This window comes from Centroberyx gerrardi, chromosome 12, assembly GCF_048128805.1.
Source record: "Centroberyx gerrardi isolate f3 chromosome 12, fCenGer3.hap1.cur.20231027, whole genome shotgun sequence".
NCBI lineage: Eukaryota > Metazoa > Chordata > Actinopteri > Beryciformes > Berycidae > Centroberyx > Centroberyx gerrardi.
This window is the reverse complement of record NC_136008.1, coordinates 20,486,068-20,504,979: the sequence shown is the minus strand read 5'-3', so window position 1 is coordinate 20,504,979 and position 18,912 is coordinate 20,486,068. Positions and strand designations below refer to the sequence as shown.

The 18,912-nt window shown below is 45.0% G+C and overlaps 1 protein-coding gene across 1 annotated transcript; it reads left to right on the top strand.

Moving 5' to 3' along the window:
- The first annotated feature begins 7,465 nt into the window (after window positions 1–7,465).
- tmem74 (transmembrane protein 74) lies at window positions 7,466–8,308 on the top strand. Its single transcript, XM_071902490.2, has one exon. It carries the CDS (start codon window positions 7,466–7,468, stop codon window positions 8,306–8,308), a length of 843 nt encoding a protein of 280 aa, XP_071758591.2.
- Window positions 8,309–18,912: the final 10,604 nt, after the last annotated feature.

The following is an 18,912-nucleotide window of genomic DNA, read 5'->3' as shown; positions in this document are numbered from 1 at the left end:
GCCATAAAGAACAATAAGGCCACTATAAACCCACAATTGAGTACCACAGACACAATTAAGCCCTTACAGGAATATTACAGGAATATCATCGGAGATAAAAAAACACCATCAAGTATAATAAGGCCACTATAAACCTGCTATTTAGTACCACAGACTTGATTTTTCATTGGTGTTGAGAGAGAATAACAGTAGAACGCTGCACCTTTCCAACCTACACTTTTCTGAAGAATGTTGCACAGATTCCTACTCCTCTATTCATACTCCTCTATTCATAGAATGTGTACAGTGTACATTTCAGTGTTGAAGAACCAGCAAAACACATTGAAACAGTCAAGTTTGAAATGTCAAACTTGGTGTGATGTAGTCTTTATATAACAGAAAAATACAACTGTAGGCATTGTATTTTCAGAATGCTCACAGCATGATTTGAATTGATATCATTACATAAAGGACAATAGCCTAAACATTTCCTACTGGTATTGCTTTACTCTTTGTGGACGACACCAGTATTAGCTCATTTGGTTCTGCAATTTAGCACTATTGTCTCCGTTGGAAGTGGCTGACTTTCATCTGAACCCGTGTTAAATCTACCAGGGAAATGAAGATTTAGGATAATGGGGTTATCCACAGCTGCGCTATACAGTAGAAAGCACCCTGGGGTGTCTCTCTGCCTCTCTCTCTCTCTATGTCTCTCTACCTCTCTCTCTCTCTCTCTGTTGTCTACCTGCACCCAGATGACTGCTGATGTGTCAGTGAGAAGGGAAGGAAATGGAGGTTCACACTGTTCAGTTAGATTACGCTATCGCTATGTAGAAAAGGGGGGGTAGGTGTTCGCACAGCTATCACAGCACCCTTGGGTGGTGTCGCAGCGATTCACATGTCCCTAGGGTAAACACCTGTAACACTGGGAAGTGGGACGTGTGCATGTGTGTGTGTGTGTTGGATGATGGAGCTGTTTCTCAGTGGGAGAGGGAGAAAAAGTCCTTTACTGTCTACAGTCATCTCCATCTGCAGAGTATCTTCTGTAGAACAACAAACCGGGTTTTACATGCTCATGATATAACTACTTGTGATTAATACCCCCCCTCTCCCCCCTCTCCTCCCCCTCCGGTGTTCAGGTCCCACAGACAAACAGATAAACAAACTGACTGACGGTTTAGGCATTCATTCAACACACAGTCCAGATTAGTGCGATTGTTATTCCCGTAGAGGCTGCACGGGCTCTAAAGAATAATGAGGCAGAGGATGAAAAGTATTCAGATCTCAGTACAGTATGCTATGCAGCTGTTTATGTTATTGTCAATACAACCTTCCCAGGAGGCTGGTTTTGTAATCAGAGCTCAGCAGGCAGTGGGGAAACTGTCTGGAAGGTAGGATAGCTCACCACAGCGCACACCGTATTTAGGCTACGTTTAGGACTGCGTGCAACTCGTTGATTTGGATTAAAACAGCAAAACAGTAAGACATTATTGTATAAGATTGCCTGAGTTTTGATGCTGCTGAGATGTGAGAGAAAGGGGGCAGCGGTGTGTAATAGATTATCACAGTTTGACATGCCCCCTCATTGTTATCATCACATTTCAGCAGGTTAATTCTCCTTGGTTAACCCCACAATCTGTCTACCAATTTTATATCAGAGCGTCCACATACATTAACAGGTTTAGCAGGCCGGGGCTGTCTACCTGTGTGGCATCAATCCTCTCCCTTGCTATTACCCCATGTCAGAGGAGGGCCAAACGCAGCGTTTTGTCCAGGTGGGAGACGATGATAACCGAGAGGACAGACCATCAGTCCTTGCTGCCAGAGGGTCATGTGGTAAAATCACACATGATTCACAAAGGGGGTGGAAATTTTGTAATTACTGCGTGAGTGATTTGTACTGCTATCTCTGAGACCTCCACAGCAGGCAATACTACCAATTCTAAGTGGTTATTGATCCCATTAATGTGCATGGATATGGTTTGCTGTGATTCATTACTGATGCATTTTTATTCTATGGAGATTTTTAAAAGGAAGTGCGTTTGGTTGGTACAGACTGGCATCCACATTCATGAACCGAATATGTACTGGCTTCACTAAACAGTATCCTTAGTATGTCATTTATAACAATAACCTGAAGAGCACTGATTCACATACTGATGAACAACATTACTCAAACTGTATCCATCCCATAGCATTGAAAACTTTGCTGTCAGTGGAAATCAATGCAAAATTTCCTGCCCTGCTGCTGCTGATCCTGACATTGCTTCTCTTTCCTACAGTACTGATAGTGGGTCTTCACTGCCACCTCATGGTCAGATACTGCTACTGAAGCATTGAACATGAGAGTGGACTTGCATTGGTTATTTATAATCATTTGGACTATGGCACGTTCCATAAAGATATAGAAATCAATGCCATTTATTTGTAAGATCTCAAGTTTTATAACGGTGACAGTTTGCATGTTTAAAGAGGTTCAATGGTCACTCACATGGCTGCCAGAAGTCAAAGTACTCATCAATACTGAGGTTGAGATTGTATACATTTTTAAAGCTTTTGTGAGATTGAATGTGTAGGCTGCTCACACTGGAATAAATGCAACTGCTTTAGCCTGCAAAATGTTAATGGTTTTGGAAAAGGAAAAGGTGGAGTAAGTGTCTATTTATAGGAGCTTTTGTGCTCTTGTTTTCTTTTCCTGGGTCATGGAAAAAGTTATTTTCCCTTTGCCACCAAATTCATTTGTATTTATGAAATGCATTCCTTCAAGGTTTCTTTGGGCTAATCTTTCATCTCCAGGGATCTTTCTGTTATAGAATAATCGAAGGTTGGAGATCATGAAACACGCCATGATGGATAGTCAGTCATTGAAAGCTGTGAGGTGAATCGTCACTGTCTGTCCCTACCAGAGAAAATGAAGACCTGTCAAGTAAGAGGCTATGAATTTATGAATATCTTAGCACTGGACACATTCACAAATTCTCAACTGTGATGTCTGTATTTTGTGTTAATATCATGCATTATTCATCCACTGCGGCTTTTAAAAGAGCAGTCCTTTTGTTCCTAATTGAAATTTCAAGGTAAACTTCACAACCGAGAATCTAAAGCTTCGCAAACTTTTACCAATGGCGACAGTGCCAGCAGACTACTCAGTGTTTGGCGCGTTCCATTTTGCCAAATATAAATGACTTATTTGGCCTGAAGTCAGGAATTTCTCATTTACCTAATGAATGAAATTCATCCTTTCCTGTCTCAAATGTTTGCCTTGCCCATACTAAATAGCTCCTCTGGCTTTGCTTACCATTCAGCGCACACAGGGACACCAGAGCTGAACTTAACAGATTGGACTGTGTAACTGTCGAAATAAATGCGATCCGACATTAAAACAAAATGTTTGCTGTGGTATAATTAGGCCAGTATCATAATTGGACACATTAGAATAGCTGTAAGAGATAATTGGTGCACCAGATGGAGAAGCAGAGGCAGAAGACAGGAAAAGACAATATCACCAAGAGCGAAAGCATTATAATGCAAAAGCAGCTGTGGGGCGAGTGGATAACATCACATTAATTATGATAAAGAGACGATAAAGAGAATAAGGGTAGATGAGATGTGGTAATCAATTATCCCAGTCAGCTCGCTTAATCACCAAAAGGTTGTTTTTTTTGTGAAGTCTTATCTTTTCATGAAGCATAAATCTTTGCCCGTGTACACACACACATGCACACACACACACACACACACACACACACACACACAGGAAAGCCATTATTATTCCCTATTATCCCACAGTGTCTGTGTTGAGGCCAGCCACACTGCTTCAATTAGCAAAGCCACGGTAAATGAACTTGAAGGGCCAAGTGCTAAATATTTCATGAACGTGTCTGTTACCTAACCCTCCATCTCGGCCCACACACACCCCCTCACACATACACACACACACCCTCTACCCCTCTTGTCCACAGACACACACAGACACACACATAACCTCTCGGTCTGCCTTTCTCTTAATTCCCCTGTCATCCCTGCTGTCTGCACTCTCCTCTCTGGAAGGCTTTTTAAAAGCGCCTGGAGGGTTTGCGTGCCTGTCTTCCGAAACAATGCCATGACACTGTGCGCCACCTGCTTATTAATAATCTACAGTACCCATGCCATGGCACACAAACCCACTCTGAGACCTCAAGATGCTCTCTGGCTGCTGGGGGTGAGGTAATGTGCTGTACTGATGGTTCGCTCACACTCAACCACATGCGTGTTCTTTTTCTAGTGAGATAAAGCCTCTAAATTAATTGTGAAAAGTGAGATAATCATAGAATTTATAGACATGACAGTAGCTGCGTGGTCTTTGCTGTTCACCTGCACATACTCACCGATGCTTACTCATTCACTCATTCATGATTTTGTCCTTTTTAATTTTTATATCCAGGGAAAGTCGCCAAAGCTCCGGGCTCTTTTCCAGCAACGCTCTGTTTCATATTCATACGCTTCTACACATTCATACTTACCTTCTCAGCCTTCTACTGTCGACCACTGACCAGCTCCAGCAGCTCCTGGAGCAGTTGGGGGTTGAGTGCCTTGCTCAAGGGCAGCTCAGCTGTGGTTGTTGAGGGAGGGGGGGAGTGTTACTCATTCACTTTCCCCGTTCACATTTTCCCAGAGGATTCAAACCAGCGACCGTCCGGACACAAACCCTGCTTCTCTAATGTCTAGGCAAGCACTCAGTCATTCACTCACTCATTCAAACACACACATACACACATACACACACTCACACACTCCCTCCCTTACTCATCTTCCCCCCAGTAGTTGGCTGCTGTGTTTGGAAGGATTTCCACATCTGCCTCCATCTACGTCTGATATCCCCAATAGGCTAAAGCAGGAACAGTGTCATATCCATGTTTCATAATCTTCATTCTGTCTGTGGGTGTATGCTTGTGGCAGGAGACACACTATGAGGATTTATAGCCTTTAGCAGTGCTGCCCCCCCCCCTCCACTCCCCCTTTAAAGCCTGGTGTCCTTGCCAGCAGGAAAAGTGGTGCACTGTTGCAGATAGATAGCATCTGATAGTCGGCTGTTGTTACCCCTCAGACGAGCACACAGTCAGATTTGAGCTTTGTCTCTCTCTCTCTCTCTCTCTTTCCCTCTCTCTCTTTCTCTCTCTCTCTGCATAAGATGGACTAAAGTTCACTGCAGTCTGACCAAACCACACAGTAGGCTACACCATCATGATCATATATCAGTCAATGACCCGGCAGTATCTGCACTCCGTCCTCTGCAAACTGCTTTCTGGAACAAAAATGGTGGAATAAATCTTTGTCTGTCTCTCTCTCTCTCTCTCTCTCTCTCTCTCTCTCTCTCTCTCTCTCTTTGCTCATCTGTTAAATGGAGTCTTGTTGGGAAATGAGCCAAAGCCATTCACCCGGCCACTCTGACTCCAGGCAAACTGGTGGCTATATTTATAGCTGGTGCCTGGTTGTGCTAAATAAGGTGGAACAGTGAGCAAATGAATATTCAATTTAAAGTGGGATTAACCAGTAAATGGTTGATGGTGAGCTGCACTAAGCCTCTAGTTTGTCAAGTGTCACTTTCCAGGAAAAGCAAGGCAGTAATTTTCAGTTGCTGTGTAAGAGTGTATCGACTGTCTTGCAAGAAGCTACCAAAGACAAGGACTCTGAATATTAGGAATAAATGAGATGAAATTCCCTAAGATTTAGATGGGGTCACAGATCAGATGACCTACCAGATCTCTAGCTTAAACATGGATTAAAGGATGGCTTTGACATAGTGACCAGTAATCTTCTGTGGATACAGAGGAACAGATGGTGCATGATACACGCAGTTTTACAGTGTTGTCTGTATTGCACCGCTGGATGAATTTTCTGGAATGATATGATGAATGCATTCATTACCAACACAGGCTAGGCAATACCTCGGTGTGATTCACTTTCCCAGATTGTTGTAATTGGTTAAGGAAATTCAGAGGTAGAAGGAATTAATCCTGATGAAAAGTCACCAGAATATTCCTGTAATATTGCCACAGGGACCCATAGTGTGTCTGTGGTACTCAGTAGAGAATTTATAGTGACTTTAACATCCTATGTCTTCTTTTTAATCTCCTATGGTATTATAATATATTCATATAGGGATTTAACATGTGTCTGTGGCACTCAACAGTTTACAGTGACCTTATGATACTTTATGGCATTTTTAGCCCCTGTGGTATCACTATAATACTCCTATATGGACTTATAGTGTGTGTTGATACTCAGTAGTAAGTTTATTGTGGCCTTATTTTATTTTATGGGTTTATTTTATCTCCTATGGCACCACTACACCATTCCTAGCCTCTATTCCTACAGTATCCCATAGGGATTTATTGCTGCTCTGTGACAACCTATCCTATCTTATGTATTCCAGGATCACTACACTTCTTTTCTTCTTGAGGGAAGACCATTACCAGTGAAACGTGAACTTCAAGTCCCAGGGTTCCCTCTAGCCGTTCAAATCCTCATCTCATTTGTGTTGACTGACTGGTGGTGATCTCAATCGGCTCACGGATAGCGGAGCTCCTTTCAGCGCCACAGCGAGGCAGCTGAGGCTGTGTGTGGGAGGGACTAACGGAGAGCTCCCCTCTGTACAGCCTGCCGCCACAGCAGCGAGGAGGGATGTCATATTCAAAGCATATTCAATGATAAGGCGTTTTATCAGTCTACATTGTTTCGTTGGTCTAAGATTTGGTCTAAGAAGGCGTCTATGAAGAAAAGAAGACGCAAAGGATGCTGAAGTAGCGCGGTGAGTGTACTCTTGTATTTTGTCTGAGGAGGTTTTATTGGGGATTAGAATAAATTAAAAAACGGTTATGCATGGTTGGTCCATCCTTATACGGAAAACCTCACCTCTTCTGTTGCATTCAAGTAAAGTATAGATTATTAGTAAGATAGAAACCTATTTGGAAGTCTTGGTTTCATTTCGCATTAGCAGTAAGACTGATTGCCATGTGATATCACGACAAGACCATTTACTCGAAAGTAGACTTAAACTGTGGTTATCTATATTTTATGTGATTTAGGCTAGTTGTAGCCCAGCCTCGCTCATGTATTCTGTGTACGTTTTAAAACAGAATTAGGGGGAAGCCTAATCTAGGTTTACGTGGATTGTTTTCCTAATTGGATACTGAGGCAGTTGGCTAATCACAACTCAAAGCGCCTTTCACGAAGGGTCCACGGATTTCTTTTAAACAAACGGATCAACTTTGAAGTAGCCTATAGTCTCGCTTGCAGTAAGTCTATTTCCGTGTGCAGTTTCCAAATTACGCACACGTTTTTGCGCATTAATGGATATAGGCCTTTACACTTTGCAATGGGGGTAATCTAATTAAGATGCGCCATTTAACTTAGAACTGATGCATGTCCTCTTATCAGGGATGCTGTGGACTGAAAGCGCCGCGGGGGGAAGACTAAGAGTGAACCAGCGGGTGGCGAAAAACGAATGGCTTCTCCAGAGCTGCTTTCCGCAGATAAGGGAGACAGACAACACGAGCCTCCCGACGTCCTGGATCGGGTTTCCAGCGCGCTGCCCGTCCGCAAGTCGGGCGGATCAACAGGAGGAGCGCTCCCCGGGGAGGACGGCTGTAGCCCGGCCCGCAGCTGCCAGGGCCGGTGTCATTCAGCACCGAGGACGGCGCCGCGCAAAGGAGGCGCGGAGGTTAAACTCTGTCACCTCACCGAGGAGAAGGTCCGAGTTTGCTGCGACGAGGAATTAGAGACATCCTTCACCTACATCGACGAGAATGTTAACCTGCGGCTGGTCAGCCCGGAGGCGAGTTGCAAAAGTCTCCACAGAACCGTGCGCAACGGCGAGCCTTGCGCCGAGGCGTTACCGGAGCTCTCCTTCCTGTCCGAGGAGGATCTCTCCTTCGCGGAGAGAGAGAATTCTGTAGACTACGGGTTTATCAGTGCAGTCACGTTCCTGGTGACCGGGATCTCTTTGGTGATCATATCCTACGCGGTGCCTCGGGACGTGGCGGTGGACCGGGAGAGCGTGTCGGCGAGGGAGATGGAGAAGCTGGAGATGGAGAGCGCCCGGGTTGGAGCCCACCTGGATCGGTGCGTAATAGCGGGCCTCTGCCTGCTCACGCTGGGCGGCGTGGTGCTCTCCACGCTGCTGATGATCTCCATGTGGAAGGGGGAGATGTACAGGAGAAAGGCCTTCGCTTATTCCAAGCGCTCCACCAAACTGTACGGCTCTATCAGTCTGAAAACCAGGTCCAGCCCCACTCACTCATCTGCACACTTGTCCCTGGAGGAGGAAATAGAGGAAACTTTGACTTAAAATACTGTTCCACAGATTTTTATATGTATCTTATATATATATAAGATATATATAAGATGCATATATATGTTATATATGTAACTTTTTATGTATCATTGAGATATTAATATCATCCAGCAACATCTGGCAACAACAGTATAACACATTGTCTAACATACAACTGTATTACATCCAAAGTGTAGGTCTACACACATCTGTGCAAATGTTTGTCTTATATAGCTAAAGAAATAGAACAAATGCTGTATCATATATCCACATGACAAACTGAATGGATAAGAAAAGTGCTGTGATACCAAGTGGGCAATATTAGCAGGAAAAGTACAGTATGTGGTATCAAATTGTTCCCACATGATTAAGCATGGCGGCCAAACATAAAAGTGAGCAGTGGAAATCTTAAAAGCCTTGTGTCACAAATACTGGATCACATTTTTTTGTACCAGAGATGCAATCTCTGAGAGCCTCCATTTATTATTAAGGCTATTCATATTTAATGTGAATGTTTCCAACAGCGAAGTGCTGCACAGACACATTTCAGGGAGAGGGAAAAGTGTCTGTCCTTAGGGTTGGAGAGTAGGAGTATGGAGGGATGTAAAGCGGTCCCTATCCAGTCTGATGTGGCAAAAATTGGCTCAGCGGTCCATATGGTAATATCCAGTGACAGTCTCTCTGTGGTGCAATGCTGAGGTAAGCCAATAAGCCCGGCTCCATGCGTCTCAGCCACAGCTCCGTGTCGGCTTGATTGTAGCGAGCAGTTTGACTGCATTCGACAGCAGTGACATGTACTGTACATCCTCCTCTGCTCTGTTGATCCACTCTGCCCTCCTTCCCTCCTCCGTTCACCTCGTCTCTCCTCTCTACTGTCATGTCTTCAGCTCTCTCTCTCTCTCTCTCTCCCACAGCACACTTTCCTCGTCGCTGTTCTCCTTCCTGCAGAACTTCAGTGCTTTCTTCAACCTGTGAACAGCTTATACTGTACATTTACACTGTGCAATGCTTACATAATGAGTGTGTGGGAAGGGTCCTGGACGACCACGGCTAAGTGCCTACGACACTTCAAGGTTGATGTCTCTCTCTCTCTCTCTTTCTTTCTCTGTCTCTCTCTTGGTCTGTCTTCTTTTTCTGTCTTTCTCTAACTGTGGATGGGCTCAAGAACACCTAATCACACATGAAAGAGTTGCCCTACTTCCAAAACCTTAAACAGTCACTACTTCAAAGAGCTAACTACCTTTCCAAAGCAAGATATCATCCTTTTAAGAGGTTATATTTGATGTTATCATCGTGATTTGCTGACTAAAATATAGCAGAAGAATATATTATGGAACAAAGGGCTTTACGAAAAGAGGTTTTTCATGGGCAGAATTACCAAAAAAAGTGTCATTGCTCTAGGGTCAAGTCCTAGACTAGCAACATTTTAACAAGCCATTTAGTCTTGGTTTAAGCTTAGTCCATGTGAAACCAGTCCCCTCTCCTTCCTGGCAGTTCTCAATGCTGTCTGAAGAGGACTGTGTTTATTCAGACCTGCACAAAAGAAGGAAAAAAAGAATGCAGAGCAGTTTTATAACTAAAAAAAAAAGAAGAAAAAAATCAGTGTAGGCCACTCTGTCTCGCATAAATCATGCATGAACACTAAAATTTATGAACATTTGCTTCTATATGTACAGCAAAATCTTACATTCCACAAGACAAGCGCTACTGATCCTTTTGCAGAGTCACTCTGTTACCTCGGTTTCTCTCCTCATCCTTTCATTTCCCGGGCCGTGTGATCCTAATTCAAGGCTTACATTCAGGACGACATGAGTCAGCCTCCATTAATGAGATGCGTAGCGAAGCTGATTACTCCTTGGTAAACAGCTCGGGGGCAAACCATTGTTGCGCTTTCATTCAACTGTGTTGCCTCTCTGTATACTGTCAAAAGATATTGTAAAGTACCAGCGGAGGCACAGTCAGATGAACCAGAGCGAACAGGTTTGGATCAGTGTGATTTGTCATCTGCTTACTGCCATGTTTCTACTCTACAAGAGAAAGGAGAAAGGTATATGAAATAGCAGCCATGAAACGACTGACTATTGGAGTCTAATGAGGTATTTAGGATGATAATTCTTTAAAATCGTGAACACATTGGTTGCTGCAGCAATGAACTAATGCTACTTTGTGTTACTGAACCTTTTGATTTGCTCTCTGTGGACACAGAGAAGCTGACATGAGTGTGTGTGCATCCCTGCAAAACAACCATTGAGTTTTGAAATGGCAATAAAATGCCAAATGAAGAGATTTCCGGGAAAGGTAATAAAAGTTAATGATCCAAGCGAGGCAGTGTTGTCCTGTTCTCTTCACAGAAACTGTAGCTCCGCATCCAGCATGACAGATGTTACCGTGATGTGTCATTTAGCAGGCTTTCCTGGTGATGTTGGCTTTGGGAACAAGGTGTGACGCCCAAGTGCCGAGCCTCTTTCTCCCGCTCTCTCTCCCTCTCACCAATATTTTGACTCACAACTCATCTTGCTCAACACTTAAAGGGCAGCCAACAGCAACATTACCAGTGCCGAGCCTTATGATAGTATTGAGTAATTAATTCTAACGCTGATGGCGGTTGCATTACTCATTCTTCAGCACTCTCCCTCCAGTGTCAGAGCCATATTCCGAAGTGGCATCATCTGCGAGAATGTCACTGTTGCAGCACTCAGAGGATCATGCAAGCCCGAGGGAACCCATTAACATTGCAGACTTCAAACGGACTCATCTGCAGCATGTAATGTACTGTACTGTAGGTTTCCAGTCATACACGAGCTCTCTCTTGCTCTCTCTCTCTTCTTTTCTATCCCCCCCCCCCCCCCCCCCCCCCCCTCCTTTCTGTCCTCCTCCATGGTTGGCACGGTGCCTCAGAGCCAACACCAAGCTTCCCCTCATACAGCCAACTAAACGTGTTTGGGGGATTTAATCAGGGATTTGCTTGAAGCGACAGCATTTTACACGCCAAGCTCAAGTGTATTTCCAGAGGTTTCATGCATAAGCTCTTTATCCTTGAGCGGTGCACAGCTAAATCACCCTTATTGATATTTGGTTGGCTTCTCTGTGAGCCGATCCCTCCAGGTAAGACCGGGAAACAGCTGAGCCGCTGCCATCAGCTAATTTCCCCAAGGTATTATTACACTCCTCCATCTTGTCAGTGATGATACTGTGCGTGTGTTTGTGTGTGTGTGTATACCACTGACTAGGTGAGGTGCTCACCCTACCTTAAGGAGCTGCTAACCAAAAACAATTTCTTTTCAATGGGTTTCAATGGAGAGTTTCAGTGCTGCATGATGGTCTAAATGCTGTTTCAGAGGCTTTTTCACCTGGACAAGAATACAATTCTGGGGGAAATGTTGGTATGTATGTGTGTGTGTGTGTGTGTGTGTGTGTGAGAGAGAGAGAGAGAGAGAGAGAGAGAGAGAGAAAGCATGATAGAGATATATGGAGGGGGAGTGCATGGGTGTGCAGTGTACATGCATCCATTTAGGTGTGTGCATGCATGCTTTTAACTGTGAGTAGAAAGAACTGCCTTTTGTTTGTCATACATATTAGATATAGTCATATCTAAAGTGATCTTGCCCTCCATCCATCGAACAGTGGATGGTAACGCAAAAAAATGTTTCCACTTCTATTGATTGTTCATGAGGGGAACACTAAAGCCAACCTCCTTAGGGATATGACTTCATTCTCGGTCGCTTTCTCCGCTGCCTCTCTCAGACAGGATATTTTTAGTCAATGTGTATATTGGATTTTTGGAAAGCTCATTGTATTGTAAATGTAGTCTACAAAGCCGGTTTCTCAGGATGCACTTAGCCTGGCTATGTTTTACATTTCGCCTGCAAGAACATTGATCCGCATTGTTCGGTCCTGCTAGGCCCTCTCACGCGGTTTCATTTTTACATAGAATTAGTGTAAAGCTCATGCAAAATCCAAGTTTATGTTGTGTCCTCTTTCAAACTCGCTCCCCGTTAGTACTGTGCTGTTCTGTACCGCCTTTCTCTTGTGTTATCCTATTTTGGAATCCTGAACAGTTCAGCAATTTATTATGCTGTGTAGTAAGACTGAACAAAACCCTGCTCTTACAAGAAGGGACCACAAATACTGCTCCATGCCAAATCGATTTACGTCTCTGGTCAGCCATGTTCTGCATCACTGACACCGAGGCAGTGCTGAGAAGCGCTTTGTCACTCGCTCACTGGCCAAACTCACTGATGTCTCTTAGCTGCCTCATCCCTCAGTCGGCAATCAGGCCTGCCGTACCCAGACACAAGAACGTCTGTGGAGCCATTTCCTGTGTTGTCCTTGGAGCTTAAAATCACTTTCTCAGGCGGCTAAACTATCAGTCTGCTGACTGCTATGGTAGTCGAGAGAGGAAATGAGGTGATCGGTCGGGTCAATCTTACAGTAAAACCACTCTGCCACTGCAAGGAGGCAGTAGAGGCTAAATCTCTCTCTCTTTCTCTCTCTCTCTCTCCCTCTCTCTCTCTCTCTGTGTGTGTCTGTGTCTAAGAAGTGGAGCAGAATAGCAAAGCAGGCATTTTGATCATCCAGTGCAGTGAATTTTAAATGGGCTGTTTGCTGTGGCAAAGGCCGTGGCCTTGCCAGTGATGTGGTTACACAGTGGCTGCCTTAACATAGAGCCCTCCAGGAGTATGCACTGCTGTCATCTTGTCAGTGAGGTGAATGCTTCCTCAGCTTAGCAGACATCGGTAATGTGAATGTATTGCACAAACAGATAAATGGCAAGATCGGTTCACCTCTTGATCACCTCGCTATTTAGCCCCTTCTGTTGTAAATCAGACAATGTTGCAGGGCTCCCTTGATTTAATTTGTATCAAATTGCTAATGCAGCTATTTGTCATGCATGGCCCCTCGTGTATGCTTGTTTCCCCTATTATGCCTATGCATTTACTCCAATTACAGTAAATAATGATTGCTTGCTAGTTTGCTGCAGTAAATAAGTGGACTAGAATGCAGCCTTTGGAAAGCCTTCAGTGAGCCCGGGAAACAGAACGTCTCATCTCCTCCTACGACATCTGACCAACAAAGCACAGTGGCTATAGGCATCCTGAGTGATATGGCACATTCATACCTAGACACAAAGCGAAATGTGTGTGCCCGTGTTTTTGGCAGATTGGAATTTTTAGTTATACAAACATTTGTTGGAGTCAGAACTAGTCTGGAGGCAGAAATAATCTCATTAGTTGAGTTAAACCTGAGTGGGCGGAGCCAAAGAACCACAGTTTTTATGGCCGAGTAATGTTAGACTGAAGCCCAGTGAAAAAGGCAAGCAGTAAGAGAGGAGGTAGCTGATATTATGAAGCCTAGCACTTTTGCTACTAACTGAAAAAATGCAATCTAGCCATACTAAGTCATCTTGGTTAGCTAGTTAACCTAGCTGACCTTCCAAGTTCAAACTAGCCTGTAGCTATCAAGGTAATTAGCTAGCCTGCTGACTTTCCAAGAGTCAATGAATGAAAAAAAAGAAGTCATTGCAATTTATATTTTTTTATTTATATTTTGACCAGAGTTCCTTCTTTGGCATTCAATTTTGCCAGTTAGCTAACTTGCGCTCTGAAAAACTGGTTCTTTGGCTCCGCTCACTGAGGTTTAACCAGAGCAGCTCTGCCTCTGAGAAATGTTTGTAAAACTAAAACTCCATTCTGCTTGTGTGTGTGTGTGTGTGTGTGTGTTAATGTGTGTATGTTTGCGGTTTCCAGCACCTCCAGTCAGCTTGAATGTGGCCCGCTGACAGTGGAGGAGAAATCAGCTTTAGACAATCAGCTCTGTTTAGACTAGGATCCGGGCAGCGATAGAGGATAGGCTCTGGACGGAGTCAGTGGTGTTGTTGGGTCTGAGGCCGAGACTGAAAGCAGGCGCTGCAGAGCTGATTGTCTGTGCTGCGTTTCATTTGCCTCCAGTGTTGTGTTACCAGCAAACATCAGACTGCTGAGAGATGATACTGGCCCACGGAGAGAGCCAGCAGGATGTGGAGAGGGAGGATGCTGACAGGGTGAACACACACATGGGCACGCATACTGACACACGCACACACACACGTACACACACACACACACACATATATATGTCAGCATATGCTTATGTAGACAAACACACGTACGACTGCATGTGTGCACACTCACACACTACTTTTAAGCACATCAGCCTTATGCTTTCAATCAAGATAAGATAAGATGAAACTTTATTGATCCCCTGGGGTCATTTCAGCAGTAAAAGTGATAGGATAAATAATAAATAAATAAGTGTGGGGTAATATAAAAGTATGCAGCCAACAATTCCAAGACTGTAAGAGTGGGAACCATGGGGAAAGAAAAAGGATTACTTACATGTATGGGTTTACTTATGGTTGTTACTCACAGATTTTAGGTCAAGCACAGAAACAGAATATGTTTTTTTTTTTAACCTTTTTTTTGTTGCTTAGCGCATTAGAGTTTCCTATATTCAAGACACAAGAGGGTTGAAACAGCTGGTAATGATTCCACTGATGCCAGTGATGAGGAAATAATTGCTTAACGATCCGAACATCATAATTCATTTACCGACCATAATCCTCATTGTGCTCATTGTAGATTATCTTGAGGGAAGGCAGGGGCAGGCCACACCGGGGAGAGCTTTCATCTTCATGAGCAATTGGGTTCATTTATTTTTACCAAACATCTGCAGGCAGGCGTGTCTCAGGCTAATATCAATTAAGTACCCAATAATTTATTTAATGATCAGTGGGGTTTGTTTGTAATCACCCATATAGTTAGTTTTACTTTCATCTGCACCACGTTGTTTCATCCTAATGACTGAAGACAGCCTGAAGATGGCAGCATTAGACCTCACAAATGCAACCTGCAGCCTCGACTCTCAGCATCACACCCATTGCCCCAACAGGATCCTGATGCTCTGAGAATAGGCTGTGTGAAATCCCTGGATTACAGCGTTGAGCTTTGTAAATCACTCTGATTCCCATAAAAAAAAAAATGCACATGGTAAAAAATCCCGCTTAAAAGTTCAAGTGATCGGAGTAGAGTGGCAACCAGCCACTCTACTCCGCTCTCTCTCGTCAATGTATTCACTCCCCTACAATCTATTCACTTGCCCATGAGTACATTTATTAATGCAAGCACACAACTTCCTCTGGAGGTTTGCTCTGAGAACCCTTCCATCCCCAGTGTGGTATTGTGCAACATCTGGCTCCGGCTGTGTATTGATCTTGGCTGAGGTCAAAATGAGGGGGCGGAGGGGTACTAGTGTGAGTTAAGTGCACAGGTCCTTTTTAAGGACCTCTTGTTTGTCCCAACGAGCATTTACCATCAAGTGCAGCTCGACCGTTCGAGGAGAGCGAGTGTTGGTCCCACAGGACTTCAACCGGCCAGGAACTGAATAATTCATCCAGGCCAATGTCTCCTCAGAGCACCAGGAGTCTGGGATGATGAGAGGCTATAAAACACTCCACTACCTCCGCAGATCTTCCACCTCTCTCCTTCCCTTTCTCTCAATCTCTCACGGGCCGACGCTCTCTCTCCTTTGGATGTATTCCTTTCTCTGCCTTCTTCATCCTCTGTCTCCTTGCTGTTGCTTGTCAGTCCTCCTATCCCAGTTTCATTTTCCATTCCCTCGGTTTTCTATATCTCTCTCCCCTCTCTCCTCTTTCCATTTCACAGTTTTCTTTACCTTTCTGCCCTGGCACGGAACGTGTTTTGCAACTGATATACAGATGATGATGCCTGGGATCTGATGTCTTAACGCAATAATACCTCCACCCTGCCCCCCCCTGCTCCCTCGATGGTCTGCCGTGAAGGGGGCTCTTTGCGGGAAACTCTAGCATACAATCGTATCTGCTCACATCTCAAGTTTCCCAGTGGCACAGCACACCGATGTGAGGCAATGCATTCTCATCATCCTAACCTTCAAATTCGCTTTTCTCCTCCTCCTCCTCTTTCTGGAACTCCTATCCCTCCACTGTATCCTCTCATATTTCCCTTTCCTCTGTTCGTCCTCCTCATCCTCCACCTTGCGATGAGGCAGAGGCAGGAGAGAATTAGGCTAATAAAGAGACAGCAAGCAATTGAAATCATGGATGTATAGGAATTTACTTGATAAAGACATCCAGGTAGCCAGTAAATCTATCCAATGACCTTTGCGGGGATGCCTTTGTACTGACAAAGATTGAAACTACCAGTTGAAGATGGGATTTTGCTTTGATAAAGCTTCCCTCCTGTGCTAATTGATGCTGCATCCTGCACCCCCCCACCCTCCTCCCTTGACAATGAAAACCATGTGGGTTTGCTCATGAGCAGCTGTGAGTCTTCCTTTACAGAAAATATCTCGCTGACAAAGTTTCATGCACTGAGTGACTCCAGCCTATTATACTGTTGCTAATCCATATTAGATACATGTGAAGCAGGTGATTAAGAAAGGTGAATAAGAAATGAGGCACTTAACATAAGCAGTTTAATCCTGTGTTACTTTATGAACAGTGGGGTTGGCCTATAGTTAGTAGAATATGGCCAAAGATGTGATTTTGCTGATTGGCAGGATGGCTTTTAGTACTCACTTTCTCATTGATCACCTTGATTCAGTGTAAACTTCAACCCCAAATACTGCAGACTAAGCCTGCTGTCAGCTCCCTCTTGACAAAAAAAGTTTCTTTGTTTTTATCATTGTTATGCTAAAGACAAACTGTAGATGATGTAATCAAGTCCTTGGCGTCAACAAAACACTGAAGCCAATATGGATTAAGAGTCTAAATTCAGGGGCTCAACGTACTGCCGATACATTACATCACCCCTTCTGCGCCGTTATTCATTTCTTGCTGCGTAATTGAACTGGCTGCAGATGATGTCATCTAAACACAGAACTTCCATTCAGAAGTTCTTTTGTTGCTCCTGTACACGACCGGGTGGACCGGTCCCATCGCCATAACTCTGATAAATGGACTGGATATGGCGAGCCGAGAGCGTGCTTGGCCTCCGCTGAAGAGATTGGCAGGTGTTTGATATTCACTGAAGGATACACACCCCCCTAAAAGCATGTCTGAGTCTCTAAATGATACAGTACGAGACTTGGAGCCCGTTGAGAACAACGGATGACTCGTCCTGCATAGACAGTGACGGAGGTGACTACCCCTAACCCCATCCGCTCATGAGATTAATGACCTATCAGCCTGTTTATTGACACAAATAAAATGACTCCTCTTTGGTTATGCCAAGGGTCTCTCTCTCTCTCTTCATCTCTCTGTATTTCCTAATGCCTCTCTCTATCACTCTGTCCCCCTCTCTCTCTGTCTTGGTGGCCAAGGTTAGAGAGGCGTGATGAGGAAGGGTGGGGAGTCAGAAAAGAAGGGGGGGGGGGGGGGTCTAAACAAATCTGTGTCCTGCCAGGACGTCCTCCTGCCAAGGTTTGTCTAGGCTGGGAGTGGGGGCGGGAGGGCGGGGTGGGGGTGTGGGGGGTGGGGGTGGGGAGGGGAGGATGACGTGATCCCCTTTATCCCGGCCAATAAAACAGAGTGGCCGGTGAGATCCGGATCCGTACGTGCCGTCAAATTCAATAAGGTAGTGCTTTAATGTTTTCTTTTAATCAACCAAATTGCATTACACACTGCCTCCTCCGCGAGGCTCCACAGCATAGAGGGAAGGGTTGGTAGGGTGGGGAGGGGGGTTGGGGGGGAGAGTCTGTGCTGTGGGGATGGGGAAGGTTGGTGGGGGGGGGGAGCTGGAAGCACCAAGGGGGGCATTCCCAATATCTAAAGGAATTTGGAGAAAACTTTAAGTCACATGTATTTTGGAGAATATCTACTGTATAGCCCCGCTCAGATCCACTTTCCCTCCAGTTCTCCTTCAACGGGAGGCGGCGGGGGCCAGTGTGATTTCAGGGTCAGGCTGGGGACAGACAAGGTGTACAGACGGACTACGTCATTCTGGTAATGAATGCCAGCTCAACTTTGAGAGTATCGGCGCTTTAAAGGCAGAGCACTCTCTCCCTCCTGGACGATGGTGTCTCTTATCATGAGCAATGCCCGAGGCGTAGCTCCTCCTCCCCCTCCTCTTCCTCCTTTTCTTCCTCTTCCACCCCCGCCCCCCCTTTCGTCCAGCTCCTCATCATCCTCCTCTCTTCACCCTTGCCTTCTGAGTCAAGACCTCCCTCCTCCTCCTCCCTTCCTCCTCTCTCCCCCTCCCGGTATGACTCACCCACTGAGTGAAGGTACATCAGAAATGCTCTTCCAAACACTTCATCATCAAAACCCCCTTTTATTCTCCAAGACTAGAGGGAAGGACACAGCGCCCAGCGGGAGAGGGATTGTATATCTGCGTCATATACTGTAGTAATCACCAGCCGCCGGATCAGCTTGCTGCCCCAGTCCACTAGAGTTACTGGGATCTTAATTCTGATTGGGGTTTTACAGTTGGACGTTTCATTCCACCTTGGATCAGGCATTGCTGTTGTGGCCGAAGGATTACAGCCTGCTGCCGCTGCTGTCGGCCGTTCATCCGTGGACAGATGAGACTTCACAGAGAACAGTAATCCACCGAAGAAGGGTGGCTTTGCTGCTCAGCTGCCTCAGCCACAACTTTAAAGCCATC